Genomic DNA, 26,954 nt, shown 5'->3' on the forward strand with positions numbered 1-26,954 from the left:
AGGTGCGGCCAGCGACTGCGGGTGGCACTCCCCGAGCCCTGGGTCCCCGCCCCGGACCTCTCCGCTTCCTGCCGGGGCCAGGCCGCGCCCCCAGGCTCCCGATGCCCACAGGCGGGCGCTCACGGGCCTCTCCCGCCCGCAGGCTCATCCCACCGCTGAACCAGCTGGAGCTGCTGCGGAACCTCAAGAGCAAATCCGGGCTCACGTTCAGGTCAGCAGAGAGGCCGGCGGCGGCGTGGGCGGCCGGGCGTGGGCATGTCCGTCCTCCTGGGGTCCTGCTGCCCACGGGCTCTCAGCGGGGACAGGCCGCCCGGGCAGGGGTGGCCGTGGGGCCTGGCAATACCCGAGAGCTTGGCATGGAGGGGCGGTGGGAGCGAGGCGGAGCCCTGAGTGGAGCAGAGCGGCCGAGGGGTCCGTGCGGGCCCCCCGAAAAGACGTGTCCGTGCCCTGGAACCCATGACCGCGACCGTACTGTGGAAAGGCCTTTCCCACGTGATTAAGTGAACGACCTCAACGCGAGGCCGCTCTGGCTCAGGGTGTCTAAATCCAGCTACGAGCGTCCTCGTTAGAGACAGCAGAGACAGATGGCCCCGTGAATGAAGGCGGAGATGGGACGACGTGGCCACCAGCCTGGGGACTCCAGGGCCCACCAGGAGCGGAAGGACTGTCCCCTGCCGCCTCAGCGGGCGCTCCGGCTCCCGAGCTCCACGCCTGGCCTCCGGAACGGGAGAGCCCCCCGTGCGTGGCGCTCGGTCCAGGCAGAGACAGAACCCACCCAGGTCCCCGTGTGGGAAGTGGGCGCCGCGGTGACAGGGGCCGGATGTGCAGCAGTGGCCTTGGGATCACGTGGCAGGCGGCGGACGGTTTGGGGAGACCTGTGAAGCGCCGGAGCAAAGAGGCCGGGTTGTGCAGGGGAAACGGCGGCTGGGACCGGGGACAAGGAAGGCGCCGGCTCCCGCTCGGCCTGGAACGGCCGACAGACGTGGCGGAGCCCCCGGCGAGGTCCCAGCCGGAAGTGAGAGGCGTGGCCGCCGCTGGTGCCCACGCTGGGCTGCCACGTGGGGTGCTCGGCGCAACCCTTGTGGACAGGCTGGGGGCCCCGCCCCAGTGTCCAGCTGCACGCAGGAGGCGCGGCCTGGTTTCTCCTGCCACCGCCGCCGCCGCCGAGGGAAAGACACTGAAGGGAGACGCGCATCGGAATCCAGGGGGAATGGCTGAGCGAAGCGAAACCGCCTCGACGACGTGGGGGTGTCGGACGGCAAAGGGCAGGGAGCCGGGAGCCCCTGCAGGGGAAAGTGCGCGTTGGGGGCGGCGGCGACGTCCGTGGGGGGCCTCCGTGCCCGCGGTCCCTCCGGCCCCGAGGCAGAGGCGCGTGTAGACGGGGCCCGGGGCAGGAGCGGGGGGCCCAGCCGGAGGGCTGGAGCCCCCTTCCTCCAGGGCCAGCCGCCTCGGCCTCGCGGGCTGGGGGCCCTGGGCGGCGGGGTGGGCGGGGCCCTGGGCGGGGGGGTGGGCGGGGCCCAGGACGCTCGGGAGCCGCGGGGAACTGTCTGACAGTCCCGTCGCTTCTGTTTCCAGGAAGGAGCCGCAGCCGGAGCCGTCTCCCAGGTCAGTGCGCCCACGCCCGCACCTGCGCGTCGCCGCGGGGGCCCGGGCCGGTTCCCTGTCCCCGGGGAGGGGCTTTCGGCGACGGAGGTCCCAGGGGGGTCCGTGCCGGGGCGGGGCAGGCGGCAGAGAAGGGCGCTCGGGGGACCGGTCCTGGATGCCCGAGGGGCAGAGCTCGGTTTGCTGAAGGTTTCTGGGGGGAGTGGGAAGGTTCCTTCTGTAGCACAGGGTGTCCTGTCTTTTGGGGGGCCCTGCCGGTCCCCGCCTGTCCAGTTTGCGGCGGGCCGTGGGCGGGAGACCCTGCGGTGAGGTGCTGCGGGCGGTCTGCCGGCGGCGCGTGGCGCCCACAGCTTCGTGGGGGTAGAGAGAAAATCCAGGTGCCGCCACGGCCTCCTGTCTCATGGACTCCAGCCTGGCTGGGCGTCCCCGTGCTGAGTTCTCTGAGCCCCAGGCGACAGACCAGCATGCGGCCCTCTCGCCTCTCCGCTCCCTGTTGGTACGCAGGCGGCCAGCTGGTTGCTCGGGCAGGGCACACGGAGTCGGGCTGAGCCCACCCGCTCCGATGGCCAGGCGAGGGCACCGTCCGGCCCCCCAGGTCCCCAGGGAATGGTGGCTGGGGCCCAGGATGGCAAAGCGGGCACTACGTTTGCCCTGAAATGGCCAAAGATCAGCAGTGAAGGCCCCTCACAGAGGCTGAGAAAAGAGCACCGGACCAGAGCCGGTTTAGCCAGGGGGGCGGGGGGCGGGCAGGCTCTGCCCCGCGGAGCGCCTGCCTGGAGGCGCCGGCGGCTGCTGCGCCCCGCCCCGGCCCGCCCGCCCGCCCGCTCGCCCGTCGAGGCCCCGGTGGCCCGCGGCCGCTCCTCCGTGTGCTCCTGGCCCCGGCCCCCCACCACAGCGACTCCGGTCTCAGCCTCTCTCTCTCTCTCTCTCTCCTCTCCTGCCTCCCCCCAATCTGCACACCTGGCCCCTCCCAAGCGCCTTTAATCATGTCCTTGCCCTTCTCGGGGCCTCCCCCGTGCGCTCTGTCTTTGGGGACGAGGTGCTGACCTTGAAAGCAGGACTCAAGGTGAGGACACGCGGGAGCCCCCGGGCTCTGCTCCCTGCTCCCCGCACACCGATCCTCCGTCTCCTCCCCGTGTGTCCTGTGTCCCTGCCTGCCCGTGACCCCGCGGCCTCCCGGGGGCACCTGTCAGCCAGGACATGGAGGGCGGCGGTGCCGTCCCCTCCCCTGGGGCCGCCGCAGACCCTCGGTGCGCAAGGAACCATCCTGCTCCGGTGTCCTCGAGGGGGTGGGAGTCCCGTGAGGGGCAGGCGGGCAGGGCGGGCGCAGGGACCCTCGCCCCGCCCCGGGGTCCCCGCCCCTCCGGAGCCCGGCTCGCAGCGGGCGTCGCATCTGCTCGGAGGCCAGGCGGCCGGGTCGGGCTGTGCCGCTCCGGGCGCGTCTCTGACCCGCCGGCCTCTGACCTTCCCCTTTCTGGCTGCCCTCCCCCGCCCGTCCCTGGGGGAGACCCCTGTCCCCAGCCGCTTCGCCCCGTGTCCCCCTCGTCGCGGGCGTGTCTGTCCAGTCTGGTCTTGGTGCGTGTGTGTGATGTGTCTCCTTCCTCGGGGGCCCAGTTCCCTGGGCTTGACGCCCCGGCTCTCCGACGGGGAGGTTCGGGCTGGCCGACGGGGGCAGGGAAACCCCGGAGGCTGGGCTGGCCTTGCGCTTGTGGGGGCGCCGGCAGCGGCCCCCCGGCTCCGCCAGGGTCGGGGCTGCGCCGCCCCACGCAGGGGCCACTAGTCACGCGTGGCTGTTTACGTTTTCATTGAAAGTGAGCGAGTCCTGTCTTGCATGCTGAGGGCCCACGTGCGCGGCGGGTGCCCCGTCAGAGAGCAGTGGGGGGCCGTCCCCCACGGGGCGGCGGTGGCGTGGGGCCGAGGGGCCCCAGGAAGTGCTTCCAGGGCAGGCGACAGAGTGGGGAGGTTTGCAGCAGCCACGCTGGTCACGGGGGTGGAGACAGAGCCACGCCCGCCGCCCTGTTTCCCGGGCGACCGCCCCGAGGTGGGGGGCTGACCGCCGGCCTGGGACCCTGGGAGGAGCGGGCCAAGGGGTCCCCGTCTGTAGCCGCCGGGCGCACTCTGATGGACCTGCGGTTGATGTGAGGGGTGCCCTGGGAGGGAACGTTTGCCCCAAATCGGAGGGGCTGCCGGGTGGGGCCCCGGGGCCTGGGGCCACCATGTCGCGGGGACGTCTGCCCCGTGTGCCCGCGCTTGCCGGGACCGCTGGAGCCCCACTCCCTCCTGCCAGGATTGGCTGTCCAGCAAGCCCTGTTCTTCATCCACGTGACAAGGCAGGTCCCACGGCGGGGCGGGGGCGGCTCACGGGGCGCTCGGCGTCCTCGGAGGGCGAGCCCGGGAGGGCCAGCGGCCGGCGCCCAGGACCCTGGACGTGCCGGCTCCGCCGACGCAGCCAGGCCGGTCCTCCGTGCGTCCGTGGAGAGAGGCATCTCGCGGCCCGCAGGGGCCACCGGTGCTCCCAGGAGCGCGAGTGCGTCGGGCGCTCCTCCCCGGAGCGGAGACACCCCCCCCCGGCCCCGCCCGCGTCCGGGTCCCTCGGGAGCCCGGTTTGAGACCTGCTGCTCCAGGGGCAACAGCTCGAAGGCGAAGGGCGAGGGGAGGGCGCGGCCCCGGGAGAACGAGGGCTCTCTTGGGGTTCCCGTTCGTCGCTTTCCTTTGCGCTTAGACATTTGCGTGCTCTGGCGAGGAGATGGGGTCTGGCAGGCTGACCGTTGCGGGAGTTTCCGGCAGACCCCCGCCCCGGGCAGGCCGGGGGCCGCACCGCTCGGGCGCGCCCGCCGGCGGGTGCGAGGCCACGCTGCACGTCTTCCTGCCCCGGCGCGCGCTTCCCGGACCCCTGTCCGCCTAGAACGAGCCTTTCGCGAAGTCTCAGCCCATGTATTATTTTTTTGTTCGCATGGATGTAGCAAAAAATAATACATCTTCTCAAAGACGTGACCCCCAAGCTCTGACTCTGGAAGGAAAAGATATTTTTGGAGGAAAAAACACAAGTGTTTTTTTTTTTCTCTCCAAAAATAGGGGACCGTTTTCTCTTCCAGGCCGGCAGAAGACCTTAGGCGCAGCGTCCTCACGGTCCTTGTTCAGACGCAGGCGCGGCGGCTGGCGGACCCGCGCCCACAGCTGCCCCCGCGGCGGGCATGGTGCCCCGGCGCCCCTGCCCGGGCGCTAACTGTGCTCTCCTCACTTCCAGTAAAGGCGGACTGTGCAGCCAGGGCCTGTGTGGATGCTGCCCGGGACACTCTAGGTACCGCGGACGCGGCGCACGGACGGCCTTTGCTGCACGGCTCTCCCGCTCCGAACTCCGCCTACTAGAGGTTCTAGACGGGCCAGGGAGAGGCCCCCCCGGCCCCCGGCCCCCGATTCCAATTGGCAGCTCGGCCCTGCGATTCCAAGGCCCCTCCTCCCCCGGCAGGAGGGGGCCGGCCGGGGGCTCGGAAACCCAGGGGGGCGCCGGCCCCCAGGTCCCGACCGCTCGGGGCGCCTTCCTCCCGGTGTCCGCCCAGCACCTCTACCAGGCCGCCTCCTGCCCGGGGCAGCCCTCTCCTGTGTGTGCCCGGCTGCCCTGACCCACCGGGCACACCGGGGAAAAGCCAGAGGCCACGGCTCCCCTCCCGCGGGCAGGCCTGGTTTCGGGCAGACCGGAGATGGGCCGGTGGAGAAGCCGCCCGCCCTGGGCCCCGTGGGAGCCGCCCCCTCGCTGCCCACTGGCGGCGGGCGGGCGTGGACGTGTCTGCCGTTCTGCTTGCTCCAGGCGCATCCTCCCGGCCCCGTGTCCCCCCTGCCCGCCCCCGGCCCTGACCGGCGTAGCCTGCGAGGCGCGGGCGGCCGCTCACCTGCTGTCCTCTGCATGCAGTCGGCGCCGAGCGGCAGGAGGGGCCGCGCGGCGGGACCAGGCCCGGCAGCCGCATGCTTGCACCTCTGCATCCGTGCATGCTCTGGACCCTCACCCCGAGCGGCTCCCGGGTCGCCCCGCCTGCCTGTGCCGCCCGCGTGTCCTCGGGGGTAGGCGCTGGGCGGAGGCCGTCCCGCCGGCCCGTGGGGCCCCGGCCGCCAGCTGCTCCCTCGGGTCAGGGGCTGTGTTCGGGGTCCCGGCCTCGTCCAGTCCTGCTGTGCACAAGCCTCACAAATATCACCCCATCCTCCGCACCCCCCGCCCGTGGGCGTCCGCGCCTGCTGTGGCCGGCAGCTCCCTGTGGATGCGTGTGTGCCCGGCCGGGGCGTGGCTGAGCCTACTCGCCCCTCCCAGCTTGCAGCTGCCCCGCCCCCGTATTTAGAATGTGGGAGGGGCGGCGGGGGCGAGGAGGGCGGCGGAGCCTCGGCGTTCGCCCCCGGACCCTCCTGGACGTGCCCCAGCCCCGTGTAAACACCAGAGCGCAGGCCAGAGTCTCAGAACGGCCCCGTTCCCGCCAGGGCCACCTGGCCAGAGCCGCCCCCCCGCCGCCCCCGTGCACGGGCTCCGGCCGCGGCCTGTGAGGGAGGGAGGGCCTGCAGAGCCCCGGTGTCTGGGTGTCCGGACGCGGGGCAGGTCCGGGGGGCCGGGTCGGGGGCGAGTCCCCGCAGGGGACCGGAGACGCGGGCGTCTGCCCCGCGGCAGGGAGCCCCGCCCTGGCCTGAGCAGGGGCACGGCCGGGCCAGCCAGTCGAGGGCCGGCTCCGGCCACGCGGGGCCCCTCGTGCCGCACGGGCAGCAGGTCCTGGCCGGTGGGGCCGCCCCTTCTCCTGGTCTCCCCGCACCAGCCGGTGGGCTTTGTTGGGACAGGAACACGAAAGAGGTCGTTTGGTCGCGGCCCCCACGATGCCTGGCACCGGGTGTCCCTCGGTCCCCCTGCCCAGGTGGGCCTCACCCTGGGTTCAGCGGCGATGAGCGTGGGGCCAGCGTCCTGAGCAAGCCGACGCCCGGTCCTGTGCTCTCAGGACACCCGGGGGCTCCAGGGGGGCCGCCCCCGCAGGACACCCCCCTAGCCCTGCAGAGACCCCCAAGCCCGCGCAGGCTGGGGGCCAGCTGCCGTCTCTCCGCAGCCGGTCACCCCGTGCCCCCGACAGGCAGGCCTGGGCCGTGGGCGCCTGCAGAGGCCGAGGGAGGTGGCTGACCCAGGGCGGCTGCGGTGGGGCCGGCGATGCCCGAGGGTCGGTTCGGCGCGGGGGCGTCCCGCAGGGCCCCGCCCGGGGCAGGCCTGTCCCAAGTCCGCAGCGGCGGCAAGAGGCCCCGACCAGAGGCCCGGGTGGGCTCAGAGCTCACAGGGCTGTGCCGGCCTCTCCCAGCACCTGGGGGGCTGCCCAGTGGGAGGAAAGGAGTGGCGGCCTGGCCCCGGGCCTGATGCTGCGTCCAGACCGCGGCCGCCCACCCCCGTCTCCTGGCTGCTGCCCAGTGGGGCCCGGCTCCACGGTCACCAAGAGCCACGTGGCCAGGGCGGCCCGAGGCCCCCCAGGGCTGCGGCTGGCTGGCTGTGGCCGCCCCCGCCCTGTAGCGCAGGCCGGGGCTCGGGACGGCAGGCCTGTGGCCGCCCAGGCGGCCGGCGGAGCAGGCCCACCCACTGCAGCCTCCAGGAGTGGGGCGGCGTTCCCGGCGCCGTGCCCGGGCGGGCGGGCGGGCGGAGGGGAGGCGGGCGGGCACCACCCTCCCCGCGCTTTTCCTCCCTGGCCTCAGCTGCTGCCGGGGCTGCCGAGGGCCCAGGGGCCGCTGACCTGCCCCTCCCGACCCTGGGGCAGTTAGAAGGTGAGGCGGGGCAGACAGGGAGCCTGCTGGGTGCCCAGGGAGAAGCCGCTGCCCCTGGGCTCGGGGGGACCTGTCCTGCCGCGGGTGTCACCTTGCAGAGGGAGGCCTGGCTGGACGCGTGGAAGGGGCGCGGGCCCCCGCGGGTGGCGGTATCAGCGTCCACTGACCCCCGGCTGGGCCAAGCGCCTGAGCAGCCCGGTCCCCCCGTGGAGCCGACCACCCGCCGCCGCGTGTCCCTCAGCCCGCGCCGCCCCTGCCCCTGGGCTCTGGCCGCCAGCCGCCGCCCCTCGCGGCGCCTCTCCGGGGCTGCGTCTGCCCCTCTCTCCTGTGCACGAGGGACACCAGCTCGGAGCCGAGGGCAGATGCGGGGGTTCTGTCCAGAGTGACTTCTCTTGCTGTCTCTGTGTGTGTCTGTCCGTCTGTCCTCCCGGGAGCAGTCAGAAGGTCAGTTTGAAAGACCGTGTCTTCTCCAGCCCCCGTGGTGTGGCCGCCAAGGGGAAGGGGTCCCCGCAGGCGCAGCCGACTGTCAGGCGGTCGCCCAGCGCCGACCAGAGCCTGGAGGACAGCCCCGGCAAGGTGCCCAAGAGCTGGAGCTTCGGGGACCGCAGCCGCGCGCGGCAGGCCTTCCGGGGCAAGGGCGCTGCCTCCCGGCAGAACTCGGAAGGTGGGTGGCCTTGTGGCCCTCCGGAGGCCCAGCTGTGTCGGGGTTCACTCCCCGGGGGCGGTACCCACTTTACCTGTTTCTTTTTCTAGTGGGGTGAAGTTCACGTCACATAAAACTAGCCATTTTAAAGGGAAGATTCGGGGGCACTCAGCCATTTACTGCGTAGCTCCAGGCCGGGCCGTCCCCCCACAGAGCCCCCTCGGCGGTCACCCGGCCCCGCCCGCCTTCCTCTCCATGTGTCCTGGACGCGTCCCACGGGCGGACCGCTCGGTGTCCTCGGTGTCTGGCTTTGTTCGCGAGTGTTTTCTGGGCGCCCCCACGGTGCCCGTGGGTCGGAGCTCCGTTCCTCCTCACGCGGAGCGATGCGTGGTCGGGGTGCGGGCGTGTCCCCTCATGGGCTGTGTCCCCTTCCACCCAGAAGCAAGTCTCCCCGGGGAGGACATTGTGGACGACAACAAGAGCTGCACCTGCGAGTTCGTGACCGAGGACCTGACCCCGGGCCTCAAAGTCAGCATCCGGGCCGTGTGGTGAGTGACCCCAGCGTCGGGGGTGAGGGCGCCCCCCGCACAGGGCCCAGGGAGGGGCGGGGCTCTGGGGAGACCCCTCGCGGCCGGCACCCTGTGGTCCCCGCTCCTCGCGGCTCACAAAGCGCCTCGCGTCACAGTGTTCAGCTGCTGTTAGCGGACGGCCAGGTGGACAGGGGCCTGAGCTGCGGGCGGGCGGCCGCTGTACGAGGCGGGCGGGCGGCCCAGGCCGCCGGGAGGTGTCGTCCGCGTTCCCGGAGATGCTGGGAGGGCCCCGGCGGGTGGACGGGGCTGGCCCTGCGTGGAGGGGCCTTGGTGACCCTGCCGGGGGCTCACAACCCCTGCCCGGCCGCCAGTGTCATGAGGTTCCTGGTGTCCAAGCGGAAGTTCAAGGAGAGCCTGCGGCCCTACGACGTGATGGACGTCATCGAGCAGTACTCGGCCGGCCACCTGGACATGCTGTCCCGCATCAAGAACCTGCAGTCCAGGCAAGAGCGCCGACGCCGCACGCGCTGGGCGCGGGTGCCGCGGGGGAGCGCGCTCCCTGCCAGAGCGGGAGGGGCAGGGCTGCGGGGGCTGGGGGTCGGCCCTGCCTGCGGCCGCCTCCGGGCCCTTCCTCTCAGCCCCATGTGCACTTCCTGTTGTGTGTGTTTGGTTTTGTAAAGGTTTTTTTTTTTTTTTAAAGATTTTATTTGTTTATTTTTAGAGACGGGAAAGGAGGGAGAAAGAGGGGGCGAGAAACGTCCGCGTGTGGTTGCCTCTCGCGCGCCCCCTGCTGGGGGCCTGGCCCGCAGCCCAGGCCTGCGCCCCGACTGGGAATCGCACCGGCGGCCCCTTGGTCCGCGGGCCGGCGCTCCCTCCGCTGAGCCGCGCCCGCCGGGGCCGTCGTGTTTGTTTCACACCCCTGCCACCTCTCCCTTCTCTCCCCCTCCACCCGCACCGCGGCGTGTACGTGTGCCCACACATGTGTACACATGCATGTGTGAATGCAAAGGGTGTGCGCATACCATGTTGGTCACTGTGTGCACGTGTGTGCATGGGAGCGCATGTGGGTGTGGGTGTGTGTCCTGCTGTATCCTCTATGTGTGTCATGCACACGCGTGTCAGGCGCAGGCGGCTCCCCCGAGAGGCTGCATGGCCCTGCAGACCCCGTCAGGCGCACGCGTGCACCTTGGCACCGCTCCTGCCAGGCCGGAGGTCGCCTGCCGCCCGCTCCACGGGCGCTTCCCGCTGCCTGCAGCACGTGGCTGCGGCGTGGCCGTCGCGGGCACACACTGCTGTCTCCAGGCCCGTGTGGGCGAGGCTGGCTTGCTCGCCCCAGAAGCCAGCTGTACACACATGTGTGCAGACACGGCAAAGGCTTGGGGCACGCAGGCACACCTGTGAAGGGGCATGTGCACACTGTGCACACAGACCCGTGCCTGCCCCAGTGCACACGTGTACTGCACACCTGTGTACACATACACAGGCTCTCAGCCTGGTGTCCACATATGTGCACCACATAAGTCCATGCACACACATACATGCCAAGTACATGTGTTCTCCTAGACCCCACATCACAGACAAGCCACACACACACGTGTTTGTGAGCAGGCTCCGCGGCAGCTGCCGTGGGTCTCTCCGGAAGCGAGTCACACGCTCCTGCAGCCCGGGCCCCGGCTGCGGGAGGGTCTGGGCGGTTGGGGGGCAGTTCTGGGGGGCGGCCCAGCTCCCAGCCCCGGGAGGAGTGGAGTCAGCGCACCCCGCGGGGGGCGCCTCCCCCTCCTGCTCCCGGATGCCAGTGGAGGGGTCTCTCCAGGCCTTAAGCTGCCGCTGGTGGGGGATCAGGGAGTGACACCTTTCTCCGCCCGCGCTCAGCACCCCCCCAGCATCCTCTGGGCCTGTGCCATGTGTGTGAGCTAACGTGTGTGCAGGTGTGCACATGGGGAAAATGTGAACGTATGTGGGAGCAAACGTGTGCGTGCAAACACATCAGACATGTGCACATTCAAGGGTGCATGTGAGAAACATGTATGAGTACACATGATGGTGCACGCGTGTAAGCATATGGTGCGAGTGTGCATATGAGTGCGCGCGTGTATAAGTAGATGTGTGTGAGTGGGCATGTGTGAGCAAACATGTGCATGCATGAGTCCACACATGCGTGTGTGAGCAGCTGTGTGAGTGTGCAGGTGTGTACACAAGCAGACTGTGTGCCCGTGTGAGCGGGGCGTGTGCATGCGTGTGCGAGAACAGCTGCCCCCCCTCCCCCGCCTCCCTCGCGCCCCTCGCAGCAGCTGCGGGCTCTTCTGCCCTAAGCCCCGCCCTCCTTCCTGTCGGAAAGGCCAAGCCCCGCCCCCCCGCGGGCGTCTGTGTCCGCCGCAGCCCCGAGCGCCCTCCCCGGCAGCGCCCGGCCCAGCCCGCTTGAACACGGGAAGGGCCGCGTGGTTGTGTGCGGCCGCGGCTGCAAGACGTGTCCCTGTCGCTTCAGCTGGGCCGTTCCGTCTGTGTGTGCAAGGGCCCAGCTGCCGCCTCGTGGTGCTTCACGCGCGTTCGCTGGTGTCTCTCTTCTTGTTCACTTGCCAGGATAGATATGATTGTGGGCCCCCCACCCCCTTCAACTCCCCGGCACAAGAAGTACCCCACCAAAGGACCCACGGCCCCTCCGAGAGAGTCGCCCCAGTACTCACCTAGGTCAGGATGCCAGCCGCCCCCGCCTGTGCCTGCGGAATGGCCGGCCCCCCTCGCTTCAGGCCACATGACGGCCGGCCCGCGCTGCGCTTCCGACGGGACCACCCAGCCAGGGAGGAGGCGGCCCCGGCAGGGCCCCGGCTGCTTTCCGAGGACGCCCTGTGTGCTGTCTGCCGGCGGGGGGGCTCCCTGGGCCGAGGCAGAGGGCAGCACCACGAGGACTGGGGGCGCCCAGCCTGCAGGGAGGACCTTCGGGGCTCCAGGGCCACCGTGTCCTCGCTGCCCAGCCCTGGGGCTGACTCAGACCCCCAGCTCCCACCCTCCGCAGGCCGACCTGGGCCCTGCGAGGGTCCGAGCAGGTCCTGCCGCTTCTGTCGCCTTCCTGAACCCTGTGGGTGATGGGGTCCGGTGCCCCCTCTTCACCATCCACCCTCACGGTCGCATGACCGATGCGCACGCCCGGCCGCCGGGCGGAATGCGAGGCGAGGGCTCGCTCAGGGGGCAATTTGGCACACGCGGGCTCCCCAGCGACAGCACGTTCAGACGTCGGGCAGGTCAGAGGTCAGGTCGGCCCAGGGAGGGCAGGGTCCCCGGAGCAGAGGTGTGAGGCCGAGGGCAGACACACCCGGCTGTGCCGGCAGCCGGGGGGCAGGGGGAGCAGGGGCGTCCGGAGACCAAGGGTCAGCGCTCCAGGCCTCTCAACCTAGCGCTCCCGGGGGCAGGCCTGACCCAGGGCCGCCCCCGATGGGATTTTCTGGGTCCCCTGCTCGACCTTGTCCCTCAGCCGTGGGCCGTCCTTCTGGACGTGGAGGCAGGGGACAGAGCTGGGCGCGGAGAGCCAGGAGCTGCGAGGGCCACACCGCCTGGGAGCCGCACAGGCCCCTGGCCGCCTCAGCCAGAGGACCCATGGTCAGCAGAGAAGGGCCCGGGGGGACAGTCTGGGCACGTGGGGGCGAGGCCCGAGGCCCAGGGCAGGGGCACAGGCTCCCTGGAGGACCCTCCCGCCTCCAGCAGGAGCGGCAGCCGGCTGCGCCTTTGGCCACGGCGCGCGAGGACTAGCCAGGCGGGCGGCCCGTCATGTGGCAGGGGCGAAGGCGCTGAGCAGCTGTGCCTGGACCGTATGGACGCACGGAAATACCTAGAGCCCCTCCTCCCTGTCCATGCCCCACCAGCGCCTGCTTGGAGCCCGAGGGTCCCCCGCCGTGCCCCCCACCCCGCCCCGCCGGCCCTTCGGTGCATGAGTCCAGCATGACGCCCGGCGGAGCATGAGGAAGCTGCACCGTACCTGACGCAGCCTGAGCCCCCCTTCTGCTTCCTGCAACAGAAGGCGAATCGCCCCGAGTTCCCCAATCAGAGACGGGCAGGGCGGCCCCGGGCCAGGAGGTGCGGCCCTGGCTGCTCACGCGTCCCCGCACCCGAGCTTGAGAGGGGGCTTCGTGCTGGGGGCTTCCGGCGAGACAGGGTGGGGCCGCGGGGCCTCAGCCCGGGGCTCTGCCTGCTGGCCGCACCGGCGGGTCCGCCAAGGGGGCGACACAGCCGGCAGACGTCTGGGCCCCGGACCCCGAGTGGGCGTCCACATACCGCACTCCCGCGGCCTCGCCTGCGCCGTCCTGCTCAGCGTGCTGGTCACGCAGAAGCCCGTCCCCGACGGAGGCCGCCCACCCTCTCGCTGGCGTTCACAGCCTGCGGCCTCGTTCGAGATCAGCTCAGCTGCATCCTGCATCTGGCACACATGTGCACACACAGTGCACCCACATGTGCACAATGCACACAGTGCGTGCACACATGCACATGATGCAGAACATGCACACATGTATATACATGCACGTGTGCACGTGTGGTGCGCACAAATGTGTGCACATGATATCACATGACACGTGCACACAGGCTGCACACACTACGCACAGGCACCCACGCGAGCACACACAGACACCTTTTTGGTTGGCGGCGGCTCTGTCTGTCCTCTCTGGCTGTGCGTGGGCCATGTCCGTGACGTCCCTGTCCCCGTGCCCACCCCGTGCATGGAGCCCCGCCTGTTCGTTGTCCTGGCCCCTGCTTCTGTCGTTCCCCCCGCAGACCGTCCGCTCTGTCCCCACCGGACCGGCTGGGCAGAGGGCCCCTGGCACGTTGTGAAGGAGGGGAGCTGGGGGCGGGCAGAGCCGGGGGCAAGGGGCTGAGGCCTCCATGGGCCTCCGCGCTGATGTGCCGGCCCACGGGGGCGGGGTGGGCAGAGGGCAGGCCCTGCGGGTCCAGAGCCAGGTGAGAACAGGTGCCTGGAGTCCACCTGCCCCGACACCTGCTGTCCCCACGCTGGCCCCAGGCACGGCCTGGAGCCGGGTCGGAGGAGGGGCCGCAGGGCGCCCACCCGCCCGAACTCACGCTGGGGGCGGGGCCTCTCCCCCGCAGAGTGGACCAGATCGTGGGGCGGGGCCCGGCCATGACGGACAAGGACCGCACCAAGGGCCCTGCGGAGGCGGAGCTGCCCGAGGACCCCAGCATGATGGGCCGGCTGGGCAAGGTGGAGAAGCAGGTGCGAGAGGCCGGCCGGGCCGCCCGGTGCGCTCAGCCCCGCGGGTCTGGGATGGGCGCCGTGGGCGGGGCCCTCGAGCGCCCAGGGAGGCGGGGCCGGCACCGCTCAGGGCGCCGCATCCGGACGCCTCCCGCCCCCACGCCCGCCACTGTCCGGGCGCCTTCCCTTCCGTGGCCGCAGGCCCTCGGGGCAGGAGCACCGTTTTTGCCCCCTCCCTTGCCTGGGGGCGCCACTGAGAGACACCGTGGGCTGGGCGAGGGGCCCTCTGTCACGCCTGGGGCCTTGTCCTCGCCGCCCTGTCCTGGGAGCGAGTCCTCGGGATCCACACACAAGGACGCTGCTCAGCCCGGTTCCTGGCGCTGGCTCTGAGGGGCGCCCACGGTGGGCGGGGGAGGGGGCCCCACAGGGAGCAGCCCGCCCAGCAGCCGCTCCCGCAGGTCCTGTCGATGGAGAAGAAGCTGGACTTCCTGGTCAGCATCTACACCCAGCGCATGGGGATCCCGCCGTCGGAGACCGAGGCATACTTCGGCGCCAAGGAGCCCGAGCCGGCGCCGCCGTACCACAGCCCCGAGGACAGCCGGGACCACGGGGACCGCAGCGGCTGCATCGTCAAGCTCATCCGCTCCACCAGCTCCGTGGGCCACAGGAATTTCGCCGCGCCCCCGGCCGCACCCCCCACCCAGTGCCCGCCCTCCACCTCCTGGCAGCAGCAGGGCCACGCCCGCCACGGCCACGGCACCTCGCCCGTGGGGGACCATGGAGCGCTGGTGCGCATCCCGCCGCCGCCCGCCCACGAGCGCTCGCTGTCGGCCTGCGGCGGGGGCCCCCGGGCCAGCGCGGAGTTCCTGCGGCACGAGGACACGCCGGCCGGCAGGCCCCACGAGGCCGCGCTGCGGGGCAGCGACACGTCCATCTCCATCCCCTCGGTGGACCACGAGGAGCTGGAGCGCTCCTTCAGCGGCTTCAGCATCTCCCAGTCCAAAGAGAACCTGGACGCGCTCAACGGCGGCTACGCGGCGGCCGCGCCCTGCGCCAAGGTGCGGCCCTACATCGCGGAGGGCGAGTCGGACACCGACTCGGACCTCTGCACCCCGTGCGGGCCGCCGCCACGCTCTGCCACCGGCGAGGGCCCCTTCGGCGACGTGGGCTGGGCCGGGCCCCGGAAGTGAGGCCCCGCCCTCTTCTAGACTCTGGGCCCTGCGGTTTCCAGGCGGGACCCCTGGGGCCTTCTCTCGGAGTCCCGTAGCAGTGCCCCTGCGGGCTGCCGCGGCGGGCAGGCAGCTCCGCGGTCTCCGTGGCGCAGGTTGACGGAAGTCCTTTCCCAACGGGGCAGCCAGGTGGCTGTGCTGCGTGCGGGTGTAGGCCCAGGAGTGAGCGGGCAGGGGGCCGGCGGCAGGGTGGGCGCGCGGCAGGCAGGCCGGCCTCCGTGAGGACCTGCCCATGTGCACGACTGGGACAAGCCCTCCTGCCCGTGGTGCCCGTCCACGGGGCAGCCGCCAGCGTCACCTGCCCTCCCTCTGGGCCCAGGGTCCTGGCCCGGAGAGGGGGCCGGGCCTCAGGACCGCAGGGGAGCGCGCCCACCCTCGGACCCCCAGCCTCGGCTCAGTGCGGAGCCTACTCCGTGGGCCTCAGGAAGACAGGAGGTCTCGGGGGCGGGCACCCCTTGTCCTCTCCGCTCTGCCGGCCCCCGGGCTGGGCCGGCATTTCGACAGGGACCTGAGTGTGGGCAGCGGAGCCGGGCAGCGGGCGGGGGCCCTGCCCTGGGCTGGGCTTGTGTCCCGGAGTCCTGGGACTGGGCGGAGTGGCCGGCAGACCTCCCCGCTGTCCTTTGCTGGGGTCCTGCTTCGCCCGTTCCCTGTCAGTGCCCCGACAAGACCCAGGTCAGGGTGAGGCTGAGACCACTGGGAAAAGCCTCCAAAGCCCCCAAACACAGTTAGAGAAGGCAGCTCCGTCCCACGGGCCAGCGGTTGCCAAACTTTGTGGCACCCGCGGCCAGTTCGGGGGAAGACACTTTTCCCAAGGATGGCGGGTGGCGGGCGGGTGGGGACAGGAGGCGGCGCTCAGGCAGCAGTTCCAGCGAAGCTTCACCCAGCCACTCACCTCCTGCCGCGTGCCAGTCCGCGGCCCGGCGTTAGAGGGCCCCGATATAGGTGTCTCTCCCGTCCCCTCTGGAGCCAACCATTCCCCACGTGCTCTCCTCTGCTGACTGGCCCCGTGGCCGTGGCCTCTCGGTGCCCTGGAGGCAGGGACACCGATCGACCCCCACCGTCCCGTTGCAGGCACGCGGCCCGAGGAGCAGCAGCTCTGAGGGGGAGCCCCGAGGCGGAGTGGCCCCCCGCAGGCAAGCCTGGCGCCTGGCGCGCGCCGAGGCAGCGGCCCCGTGTGCACGGGGCCACTGTGCAGCTACGGCCCCAAACGCGGGGCCGCCTCTCCTCGCCACTTACGGGAGCCCGGACTGGCCGGGCCGAGCGGTCAGCGAGAGAAGCCGCCGTGCCCTCTGGGAGGGACTTTGAAAGCAGCACCTGAGGGTCCTGGAGTCCCGGGTGCCGGGGGGCTGCTGCTCGGGGTCCTTGGGAGCGGCCTCTGCTGTCCGCGGGGGTAGGCGGAGGGTCACTGCGCGGCTGCGGTCCCGGCCCCTGCCCCTGCCCCCACCCCTGCCCGGGCAGCTGCAAGGCAGCGAACTGGCCCGAGGGCCGTACCAGTGGGGGGTCCCATCGCCGCCCCCGCTCAGGGCAGCCGCTCCCCGTGGGGGGGGGGTCTGGCGCGGACGCTGCCATGCGGCCCGCAGATGAAGCACCCCGCCGGCCCCACACCCTGACGCGTCTGCTCCGAGCGCCTTCTCGATCTCAAGGGCAGTGTTTTTCCAGCCTCAGACCCCGCAGTGACACTGAGAAGTCCCTCCCAGAGTAGACGCCTCTGGCGCTTGCTGGGCCCCAGGCCAGTGGCCGCTCCCCTCTCTGCCTGCCTCCGGGTGAGGCCAGGGCGGGGGGACGGAGGCCAGCTGTCGGTCCCCGGCAGGGTCCAGCAGGCGGGCCCCTGAGCCAAGCACGTCCCTGTCGGACCCAGCCCGGTGCCAGCAGCGGCACCGTGTCCCCTGTCGGATCTCGGCCGGCGTGGACTGCAGGCCCCGGGAGGAGCCCTTTGCCCCAAAGAGAGGCTCCGTCCTGTCCCCTGTCCTGGGTGTCTCTGGTCCCCAAGCAGCTCCGCCAGACGCCGGTGCCAGGAGCCCGGGCCAGGTGCCCCGGGGCAGAGGCTGGATGTGCCTCTGGGCGCAGTCGCTTTCGCGGGCCTGCCTGGGAGGACAGGCGGCTGGGGCACGCGTTCCCAAGGCGAGCGCATGCACCACGCCACGCGCACACGGGCACCCCCTCAGGCGCACACGCCACACACACACATACAGCAACACGCACAGGCGTGCGCGCACGCCCCCACACGCCCATGCGCAAGCACATACCCTTCACACGTACACACACGCTCACCCACATGTGCATGTGCGCGCACACCACATTCCGACGTGGCTGCCCTCTGGCCTCCCTCCCTCTCGGCTCCGAGGCGCCGGGAACGAGGGTCTCACGGGGCAGCCCTGTCCTGGCAGGCGGGGGCCGTCGTGGGGCTCTGGCCTCCCGGACCCTGGGCAGGAGCGGCGGGCGGTCCCATGGCGCCCGCCCAGGGCCGCGGCTGCCCCCCCCCAGCCGGGCCGGTAGTCGCGTTTGGGTGGCCGATGCCCCGCGGCGGCCTGGGCGGGGCCCGGGAGGCCCTGGCACCTGTGCGGGTGTCCAGATGCAACGCTGGGCGCTGCCCCCTGGGCCGCGCGGCCTGGCTGGGGCACCTCCCAGGGTGGGGCTGCCCCTCCGCCTTTACTGGCCCGACATCTCCCTCCTCTGCCCACGTCGAGTCATGCGCCGCGGTCCCGAAGGGGGCCGCCTTGGACGGGCAGAGGGCTCCCCTCGGCTGCCCCCCCAGCCCGGCCCCGCCAGTGGACGCAGCCGCCTGCGTGGCAACACCGCCGCCCCGGCCGCACAGGGCCCCCGCCCCGGAACCCCACGTCCAAGTCCAGAGCTGTGGCCAGCCCCGCGGCATCGCGCCCCTTCAGCGACCCTTAGTGACCCGCCTCCTCCCCGCTGGGCCGCCCCCGCCCCCGGGCGTGGGTTCGAGATGTTGAAACGGGAGTCGGGGCCCCCTCGCTCTGTTGCCGCCCTGTTCCCGGGACACCCGGACATCAGACGCCCGTCTTTGTGGAAAGAACTCGGTGCTGAGGTGTTTCCAGACGCTTCTCGAAGCCCTGGGGCGGGGGTGGGGGGCGGGATGGGCGCCGGAGCCTCTGTAGAAACGCTGGTGTTTGTCTCAATTTTATATTCACCCGAATTGTAAATAATGTACAGATGGCCCTCTGCCGCCCTCAGCGGGGGTGGCCCCGCCCCGCCTTCTGTGACTGCTCCTCCCCCGGGCCCCGCCCCCGCCCCCGCCCCCGCCCCCGGGCCGCCTGCTCCTAGTGCCCCAAGGGCAGGCTCCACGTGGGCCCCGCCACGCACGAGGGAGGACCAACCAAGGAAGGCTTTCCGGAGGAAGCAGTGCGGTATGGTGGGGGCCGCGCCTCTTCGCTCCCGAGGGACCTGGGGAAGCTGTTTGCCCGGAGCCAGGACACCGTGTGAGTCCTCGGGCACAGGGGGTCCTGGGAGGGCGGGGGCTGACCCAGGAGGCTGCCCTGCGGGCGGCGGGGAGCAGAGCTTTAGGAAACAGGGTAGGGAGTGAGAAAGAGTCGCTCCTTGGCGGACGAGACCCCTCTCGCGACCTTTGACAGACACCTGTGGGGTCAGGGAGGAGCTGGGGGGTCTCTTGTGTCAGACACTTGTGAGGGCGGCCCCGGCTGACGCGGACTTCGGGAGAAGAGGGGACCCTTTCGGGGCGGCCCTGGTCCCGGGACGTCCAGGCAGGTGTGGTGCCCCCGCCGCCGCGCTGCGCACCCAACTCTGACCTGGTTTCACAAAGCTGTGGCCTTAATGCACGTCGACGGGAATGGACTGAGGCCTCCGCCAGGCACCGACCGGACGCCTCCCCCTCCGCCGGCGGTCCGCAGCGCCCGCCCCGCCGCGGGCGCAGAGCGGGCGGGCCTCACCGCCTCACGCCGGCGGGCTCCCCGCACGCCCGCCTGGATCCTCCGCCGCCCACCGCCCGCCGCCCGCGGTCGCCCGCCGGCCTGAGGGCGGCCGCAGCCCCCCACCCGCGCTGTTGCCTTGGCTGTGTTTGCACTTCTGTTCATGCTCCAAAGAATACTTCCGAATGCCTTGCGTGCGGCGCGCCCTGGGCCCTGGCGGCCAGGCCTCCTCTCCACAGACGCGCCGCCGCCGCCTTCCTCCGAGGACGGACGCCCAGCGAGCGGCCTGTTTCCCAGGACCAGCCGGCTGCCTGCTCCCTCCGCTCCCTGGCGGGCTGGCGCACCTGCGGCCAGAGCGGACCCAGTGCGGGCCCCCGGGGACCTGGGGTGCAGCATCTGGTGGCAGGGACGCATGTGCAAAGTTCTGGAAAGTTCTACTGCCACGGGGACGGGTCCAGGCGCCCAGGGGACCTGTGCACTCAGTAAAACGCAGTGATTCAGCCTGGACAGCGTGTGGCCTCGTTCCTCTGCTCGCTGTTGCCGGCCTGCGGCCTCCCCGCTGCAGGGAGCAGCTTCTGGGCTGGGGCGACCTTGGGCCCAGCCCTTGGGTGCGGGCTCAGCACACAGGGCCTGCGGTGGGGACCTCTGGCCCAGGTCCTCAGAGCCACCTCCCACCTTGGCTCCTGCCTGGTCACTTGCCTCACTCCCATTCCATCTTGCACACCGCAGCCTCCTGCCCCTGCCGGGCCCTCGGGGTGAGGGGCTGGGGGCGGGGGAGTGGCCAGGACATCGAGTCCCCCACCCGAGGGTCCCAGGCAAAGGCCCCGCAGCCACGGCACTGGGTTTGCGATGAGCGCCTGGGCCTCCCTTCTCTGGAACATTCCTCCCACCAGACCCTCCCTGGCCTCCGCGGCCGACTCAGCCGGAAAAGCAGCCCAGGGGGTCTCCTGCCCAGCCCCTCGCAGACGCCGGGCCCTGCAGCGGGGGCAGGGGTGTCCGGAACCCCAGAGGGCAGCCCAGCCGGGGCCAGCTCTGCCACGTGCGCCAGCCACGCCCCCAGGAAGGTTCTGCGGCCACCTCCCCCACCTCCACTTAGTCAGCCGGGGGCACTCCAGGCTCCCCGCGCCTCGGTCCAGCCCCAGCAGCGTGGGGTGATCGGTGATGCCCTCGTGGGGCTGGGGGACGCGCACAGAGCAGGGGAGTGGCGCAGGCCCGAGCGGGCGTGTGGCCACGTGGGCCGGGCGGCCACGTGGGCCGGGCACAGACAGGGCCGTGGAAGCTCTGGGCGGGTCGGGGCACAGCCGGGGCTACGGGGCTGCGCAGACTCAAACCCCGCCCCTCCCGCTCTGCTCTGTTCACCCTGCCAGCAGTGGCCGGTGCCCCCTGGCCCGGGAGGCCTGCGGGGGGCGGGGCTGCCTGCCACCAGGAGCCTCTCTCTGCTTTCTGAGTCGAAGCCCTGGGTTAGCCGGGCGGGGGGCCCGGCGTGGACACTCCACTCCCCAGCCTTCCCTGCAGGCTGTGACCGCGTCCTGTGGAGGTACGCAGACGCTGCGTGTGCGCGTGTTGCTCAGGTAAGGGACGGGGTGCCCTTGCCCCCCACACTCCCTGCCGCTGGCTGGAATGCAGGCGCAATGGGTAGACTCCGGCAGCCACGTCGGCCCACGTGGTGACCCTGAGGAGGGAGCGAGGTGGACAAGAGCAACCGGGCAGCAGGGGCCCAGGCCCCTGGCAGCGCAGGGCCTCCCCCGCCCCGGACGTGCAGACCACGAGAGACACACGAGAGTCTTTTCTGTTGAGCCCATGGCTAGTTAGGTTCTCTGTTTATCACAGCCAAGCCCAAATCTAATCCAAATTCCAGGTGGCAACTCCTAGAAAACCAGAGAAACTTCTAAGGCACACAGTTCCAAGCACAACCAATAATATGGGTCGCATGTTCTCCCTTGGCTGCGGAGCACGGAGGAGGGTGGGGGAGGCCCCCCAGCACCGGGGGGGGGGCAGCTGGAGACGCCCCAGACACAGCAGGGAAGATGGCGACGTCGGTGCCGCCCCGCGGCTGGCGAGCCCCGCCCCCGAGCCCAGGAACGCCCCCAGACACGCTGCCCGGCTTGCTGTCCCTCATGCCCCACGGGGCCCCATCTCAACGGGCCACCCTGCAGGCACCCTGCGTGTCCCAGAGGGAACGGGGCACAGGGCACCCAGGGGTGTGCCTGGCGGCCTGAGGGCTCAGAGGGGCTGCGGTCGGCGGGGTGGCAGGCCACAGCGTAGTCGGGAGCCCCGGGCAGAGGCCGGAGCAGCAGCCTGGGGGGGGGCGGGGGTGAATCCCAGCTCCCACGTGAGCCAGGCTCCCGCGGACCCTGTTCGGGCAGGACGCCTGCTCTCGGCCCCCGGGCCCAGCGCCCACTGTGGCCAGGACGCCACTAGGTGGCGGTGCTCGCCCAGGGAACGGCAGCCGCGCGGCCCGCCGGCGGCTCGGAGGCAGCCCGCCCCGCGGCCAACCTTTCATTCAGCGAAGCCGCCGTGGAAAGGCTGCCGGGCTCCGAGGCCCTGCGGCTCCTTCCAGACCGATGTCCACCGCCTGGGCCCCCGGCTCCGAGCTGGGGGGCAGCCCGCGGGGTCCGAGGAGGGCTCCTCTCCTGAGCAAGGGGGTTCCTGCTGGGAGCGGGTCTGGAGGGGGGGCTCAGGACAGTGGAAGGCGCCGCGCCAGGGCCAGACCCGCCCGGCGGGGCTCCCGGGGCCCCGACTGACCCCTGGCCTGCAGTCCGGCCCCTCTTCCTGCCCCGTGCCCGTGGCTCCCACGGCCCCTCCCCACCAGGACTCTGGGGCCTGCTGCCCCCCAGGAAAATAAAACCTGGAGAAAACTGCTGGGAGTTCCTGCCAGGACAGCCCCCTCCGAGGGGACATCAGGCCGGCCCCGCCCCCATGTGCGTGCCTGTGGTGTGCATGTGTGTGACGTGTGTGCACATACGTATACACGGATGCGTGTGTGTGTGTGTGTGGCGTGTGTGTGTGTGTGTGTGTGTGTGTGAGGGTGGGTGGGCCCAGGAAGGAGCGTCAGGCCGCGGCAGTGCCAGCCTCCGGGCAGTTTTTCTCCAGGTACAGCCCCCCCAGTCCAGGGCCAGCATTTCTGGGGGGCCTGGGGCCGGCCTTGACCCTGGATCCTCCGGGGTCCAAAGTGGGCTCGGTCCAGTGAGGTCTCGTGTTGGGACCCTCTCACGGAGCTGAGCCCCAGGGAGGGAGCCCCCGGCGGGAGGCGGGCCAGAGCCAGGCTGACGTCGGCCTCCTGTGTTGGGGGCCCCAGAGGCTGCAGCAGAAACGGGGCCCCGCCTGCCCCCCACCGCCAAGGCCTCAGCTGCCCAGAGCAACAACCCTGTTGCTAGGGTCTCACTTTCCGGAAGCTCGAAGCGCGTGGCCAGGTCTCCCCGGAGCTCCTGCCGCAGCTCAGCCGTTCCCGAGCCGCCAGCGAAGGACAGAGAGGACGCGGATCGTGGGGGCTGTCTGCACACCCTCCGCTGTCTTCCGCTGGCCTCCGCTCCCAAGGGCATCGCCGGACTCCCCGAGGCCAGAGCTCCGCCCCTCACGCCCGCCCCCGCCCCGGGGCTGGTCCCTGGCCTGGCGTCAACGTCCTTGGGGACTCGCTGTGGGCGGGCACCAACAACGTCCTGGAATTGGGGAGCCACCGGGTCCTCAGGAGTCCCTCCCGTACTGCAGCCTCCGGCTACTTTTTTAAGTATGGGCTTTCTTGTCAGCGTCAAAGGAGAGGAGCCGGCGTTTGCCCCGAGTGCAGAGGTGGCGTAACCTGAGACCCTGGCACCATGGGTTCCTCTCGGACAGTGTCCCCTGGAAACCGCCTGCCGGCCTTCAAGGACGGCCCTGAGCCGCGGCGGGCGGCCCCGAGGGACCCGGCGGGCGGCTCGGAGCTGAGGGGTGGCCCTCCCGCCGCAGGGACCCCGGATGGGGCCTGCCCATGTGTGAGCACCTGCTGTATGCGCGCTCTGCTCTCGTCACTGTGGGAGGCTGGCAGAAGGCTTGGCCACGCCTTCAGACCCCTCAGGATCTGCTGGACCAAGGGACTGAGGGTCCAGTGGGGCTCTGGGGGCAGCTCTGGGCAGCCCTGGCTGCAGCCTCTGTCCCCCCTCCCTCAGACGTCACCTAGCTCCCGTGCGGTCAGCCCTGGAGCCCATGAAGGGGGTCCACTCAGCTTGCTTTGCCCTGGCCTGCCCCCTGCTCACAGAAGGCCCCGGTCACACCTACCACGGCTGCGTGTCGGTGCCCCATCACCCAGACTCCTCCTCTGCACGGAGTCCACAACTGGGCCCAGGACCCCAGCACACCCCCTGGCGGAGGTCAATGGCCCTCTCCCCTCCCACCTTCCAAACAGGAGGTCTCGGGCCATTCCGCCCAGCTGTGTCCCGGGCAGCTCGTGGTCCACTAACACCTCCGGTCCTTTCCTCCCGACCGGGCCTCAGCCCAGGACAGCGGATCCAGGTCTCTGGGCCTGGACAGGCCTCTCCCTCCCAGCGGCCCTCCCACCAAGACCAGAGTCCTCAGCCACTCTCCCCACGTGCGTGGGTTTCCAGAGAGCCCAGCAGTGGCCCTGCCGGCCGGGGTGGGGGTGAGGCCGACTCGCCCTGACGTTCGGAGCTACGGGCTTCGCATTACGCGGCGGGTCTGGCATTTGCACTGGGATCAGCGTGTTGCCTTCCTCGCTGCACCGGCTCGGGGGCCAAGCGCTCCTGGCTGCTCAGCCATCGTGGCCCGCGGCCCGGCCCCCCGGGGGCTCTGGGGGCGGCTGCCCCTGCCAAGCCGCCTCCTCCTGAGGCCAAGTCCCCAGGGCCCGTGGCCGTGACCTCCCGGGCTGACGGCCGTGGCTGCAGAGGATGTGAGGGCGAGTCCCTTTCTCCAGGCTCGAAAAATGATCGCGTAAATATTTTATGAGCCTTTCAAAAAAAATCGGGCCTCGGGAGGCCTCTGCGTGTCAGGGGCCTGCCAGCAGCAACACACCGGCCACACAGAAACACGCAGCTGGAAGCCCTGTCTCCCGGCGCTGGGGCTGGCAGCGGGGCGCGTGCCTGGCCATCCCGGGCAGCTGTGGCCAGGGAGGGGGCTGCTTTGATAAGGCGGATGGACTGTCCCCGCGGGAGGGCCCGGCCTGGGTGACATCTCCCTGCGGTGACGGTGGCGGCAGGGCCCGCAACCGAGGACACAGGCCCACACTAGGCAGAGGCCAGGCTCAGGCTGTAGGGCTGCCCGGGGTCCCAGAGCCCCTCACGGTGGGCATCACCTCCTGGAGGGGCAGGACAGGCAGACGGGGTTTCCCTGGCCCCGCCCAGCCCCCTCTGCCTGACGCCACCCATGGCCGGCCAGGCCAAGGGCGCTGTGGACCGAGCTGCCCTCCCCCGCAGGCGGGGCCTGGGCCAAGAGCAGGGGGAACCCCGTCCTGGGAGTGTCTGGACTTTCCTGTATTCACTGTCCCCCTCCCAGTGCCGCAGGCCCTGGGACGCCCCACGCCCGCTCCCAGGACATGGGCACAGACCTGGCATCTGCCAGCCCGTGGGGTGCGGGCAGCCCGCGCCGAGCGCAGGGGCAGGGCTCGGCATCCACGCCCAGGGGCGCGTCGAGGACGCGGTCCTGCCCCAGGACGGCAGCGCTGCCGCGGAGCTGATCCCCTGGCTCGGGCAGGACGGTGGGCAGGGAGGACGGAGGGGACTGTCCCCCTTGGGGAGCCCTGTGTCCCGTGCGGCTCCCAGAAGGGGCAAGGTTGCCCCCGGTCCGTCTGACCCCCTCTCGCTGCAGCCGAACGAGAAGTTTCTCTCTGGGCCTCAGTTTCCCTGCCTTCAGGGATGCGCCCCGAAGAGATGCGCCCCAGACTGAAGGAGGCTGTGGACACAGGCCCCTGATCCCCCGCTGGCCCCCAGGTGCTGACCCCGTCCCGGTGCCCCAACCTCATCAGCGACCCAGGTCACGGCCGAGCCTTCAAAGCCCACAGGCTGATGAGAGGCCGGCAGAGGCTCACGCAGGTTGCTATGGAAACACGCACAGGCCGGGGGCTGGGGAATGGGTCCCAGAGGGTCTCGGATGAGGTGTTGAAAGGCTAACACGTTTCTGAGCAGAGCAGGCGGGAGGGGTGGGGGTGGGGGACGCATCCTGGGCGGTAGCTTTTTGCAGCCGGGAGGCCGGAGAGGAAGCGACTGGGTCCACAGGGGCAGGATGGATGCAGGACTCAGAGCGTCTCTCTGCCGCCTCCTCCCTGCCCGCAGCCCGTGTCCCTGCGCGGCCCTGGGCAGACTCCGGGCGGCACAAGTGTGGTGTCCAGGCCATCGGCCGGGCCAAGCGAGGTCCCAGGGCCCCGCGGTCACGCCTCGGCCTCTGTCTCCGCGCGGAGCCGCCGTGCGCAGGAGCCGGGCCTCGCAGGCGGCCGTGTCCGAACCTCCAAGTGCTTCCGTGGCAGCTACACAAAGGCGGGGAGCGTCGGGTGGCCCGGCGGCCCACGCTCCTGTCGGTGTGTCCTGGGCCCCACCCGCCGCGGGCAGCCGGACCCCAGGCCCCGTGTCGGGTGCAGGGACAGCCCCCTCTTCAGGCCAGCGCAGGGCCGAGGGGCACCGGCCAGGGCAGAAGAGGCCCCGCGTGGCGTCCACGCTGCTGACGAGCCGCAGCCGCCGGCGCTCCCCACAGGCAGTGCCGTGCCCGGGCGGGGGAGCCGAGCCGAAGGAGGGACACGTGCCAGGGCCAAGCCTGCGTTTCCAACGCCAAGCGAACATGGTCGGTCCAACTCTGCCAGCCAGCGTGACGGTGGCTGTATTTACCCAGCGCCGGGGCTGGGTCCAGGCCTCCCTGAGAGCAGGCCAGGGACCGGCACGCGCTCTAGTGAGGAGAGAGCGAACAGGCGGGCCCCTGGCACCCAGAGAACCACACAGGCCCGGTCGCCCCGTCCGCAGGGCGGGGGAAGGAAAAGGGAGCCAGTTGGGAGGCGGCAGCGGAAGTGTGGCAGCTTCACTGGCAACAATCAGAAGATGCCTGAATATGCATGAGCCCGCAGCTGGCCGGCCCAGGGAGCTGGGGACCGGCCTCGCTGGCTAGGCGTCGGGGATGAACTGCGTGCAGCGGAGCCCTTGTCACCAGGGAGCCGCACGGCTGTGGGCACAACTGGGAGGAGCACGTGGGTGGGGAGACGGTGTTGCGCCGGGGCGTCCTCTGCAGGGACAGGGATGGCGGGGCCAGGTTGGCGCCGGGCCTCTGCTTGGCCAGGTGACCTCAGCTTGGTCATGGTGAAAGTGACAGAAGCATCACGCTGCCCAGGTGCGCGCGGCGATCCAGCTGCCGTGCGTGACAAGGGCTAGGACAGGCCAGAGTTCAAAGGGGCAGCCAAGAGGCAGCTCCCCGCCCCCGCGACGGTGGGGGCGGGCGCAGGGACGCAAGGCCGTTCGAAATGCGCGCAGGCTCGGCCGGGGATGTGGCCGGCCGGGCCCCATCCATGCGCTGCCCAGCAAGGACCTCACCGGGGAGCTCCGTGTCCTCCTCCCACGGCACCTCGCCCCGTCCCGGCTCCCCGCCCCCTGTCCGAGGCCAGGCGTCCAGCGTCCCGTCCCCAGGCGAGAGCAGAGGGCCCAGCGGGACGTCGCTGCGTCCCCGCATCCCTGCACCTGGGGCAGAAGGTGCAGCAGTGAGAGGGAGAGCGGGTGGCCTCGGGCGGAGCCCCACCTGGGGCTGCGGAGCCTCCTCTCCACCTGGTGCCGGGCGTGGGGGCCGAGACAGACACGCGAGGTGACCGGAGGCGGAGGAGAACAGAGAGGACGCACAGAGGGATCTGGCGGTGCTGGAGGGTCATGAGGCGCCCGGTCCCGGCCCGCCCCACGCCCACCGCCGCGGCTCCCGGCCCCCCAGCCCCTCCCCAAGGGGTGCACCAGGGACGTCTGCAGGGCTCGGGCGGGGGGCACCGGCGGGGGCCCAGCTGTGCCGGGGCCCTGTCCCGGGGACAGAACCCTTCACGAAGAGCTGACTCTGTCCCTCTCCTGACGCTTGGCTGTGATTCGCTGGCTCAAGAGGCAGGCGGGCGTGGTCGGGGCTGGGGTTAGGCTGCCCGGGATGGAGCCCAGCGTG

The 26,954-nt window shown here is 71.3% G+C and overlaps 1 protein-coding gene across 4 annotated transcripts in view; it reads left to right on the plus strand.

Moving 5' to 3' along the window:
• KCNQ2 (potassium voltage-gated channel subfamily Q member 2) overlaps positions 1-14,931 on the plus strand; it is a 36,925-nt gene extending 21,994 nt beyond the window's left edge. For 2 of the 4 annotated variants that reach the window (XM_054577532.1, XM_054577533.1), the window contains 7 exons: positions 143-211; positions 1,576-1,605; positions 7,812-8,038; positions 8,457-8,565; positions 8,919-9,050; positions 13,639-13,762; positions 14,200-14,931. In XM_054577532.1, coding sequence (XP_054433507.1) covers positions 143-211; positions 1,576-1,605; positions 7,812-8,038; positions 8,457-8,565; positions 8,919-9,050; positions 13,639-13,762; positions 14,200-14,931 — 1,423 coding nt within the window. Of the gene's footprint in view, positions 1-142; positions 212-1,575; positions 1,606-4,849; positions 4,904-7,811; positions 8,039-8,456; positions 8,566-8,918; positions 9,051-11,127; positions 11,236-13,638; positions 13,763-14,199 lie in introns of all 4 variants that reach the window. The other 2 variants (XM_054577531.1, XM_054577530.1) reach the window with 2 other exon arrangements.
• The last annotated feature ends 12,023 nt before the right edge of the window (positions 14,932-26,954 follow it).

Source organism: Pteronotus mesoamericanus, unplaced genomic scaffold, assembly GCF_021234165.1.
Source record: "Pteronotus mesoamericanus isolate MK-2021 breed Mesoamerican mustached bat unplaced genomic scaffold, CSHL_Meso_final contig_436, whole genome shotgun sequence".
Taxonomy (NCBI): Eukaryota; Metazoa; Chordata; class Mammalia; order Chiroptera; family Mormoopidae; genus Pteronotus; species Pteronotus mesoamericanus.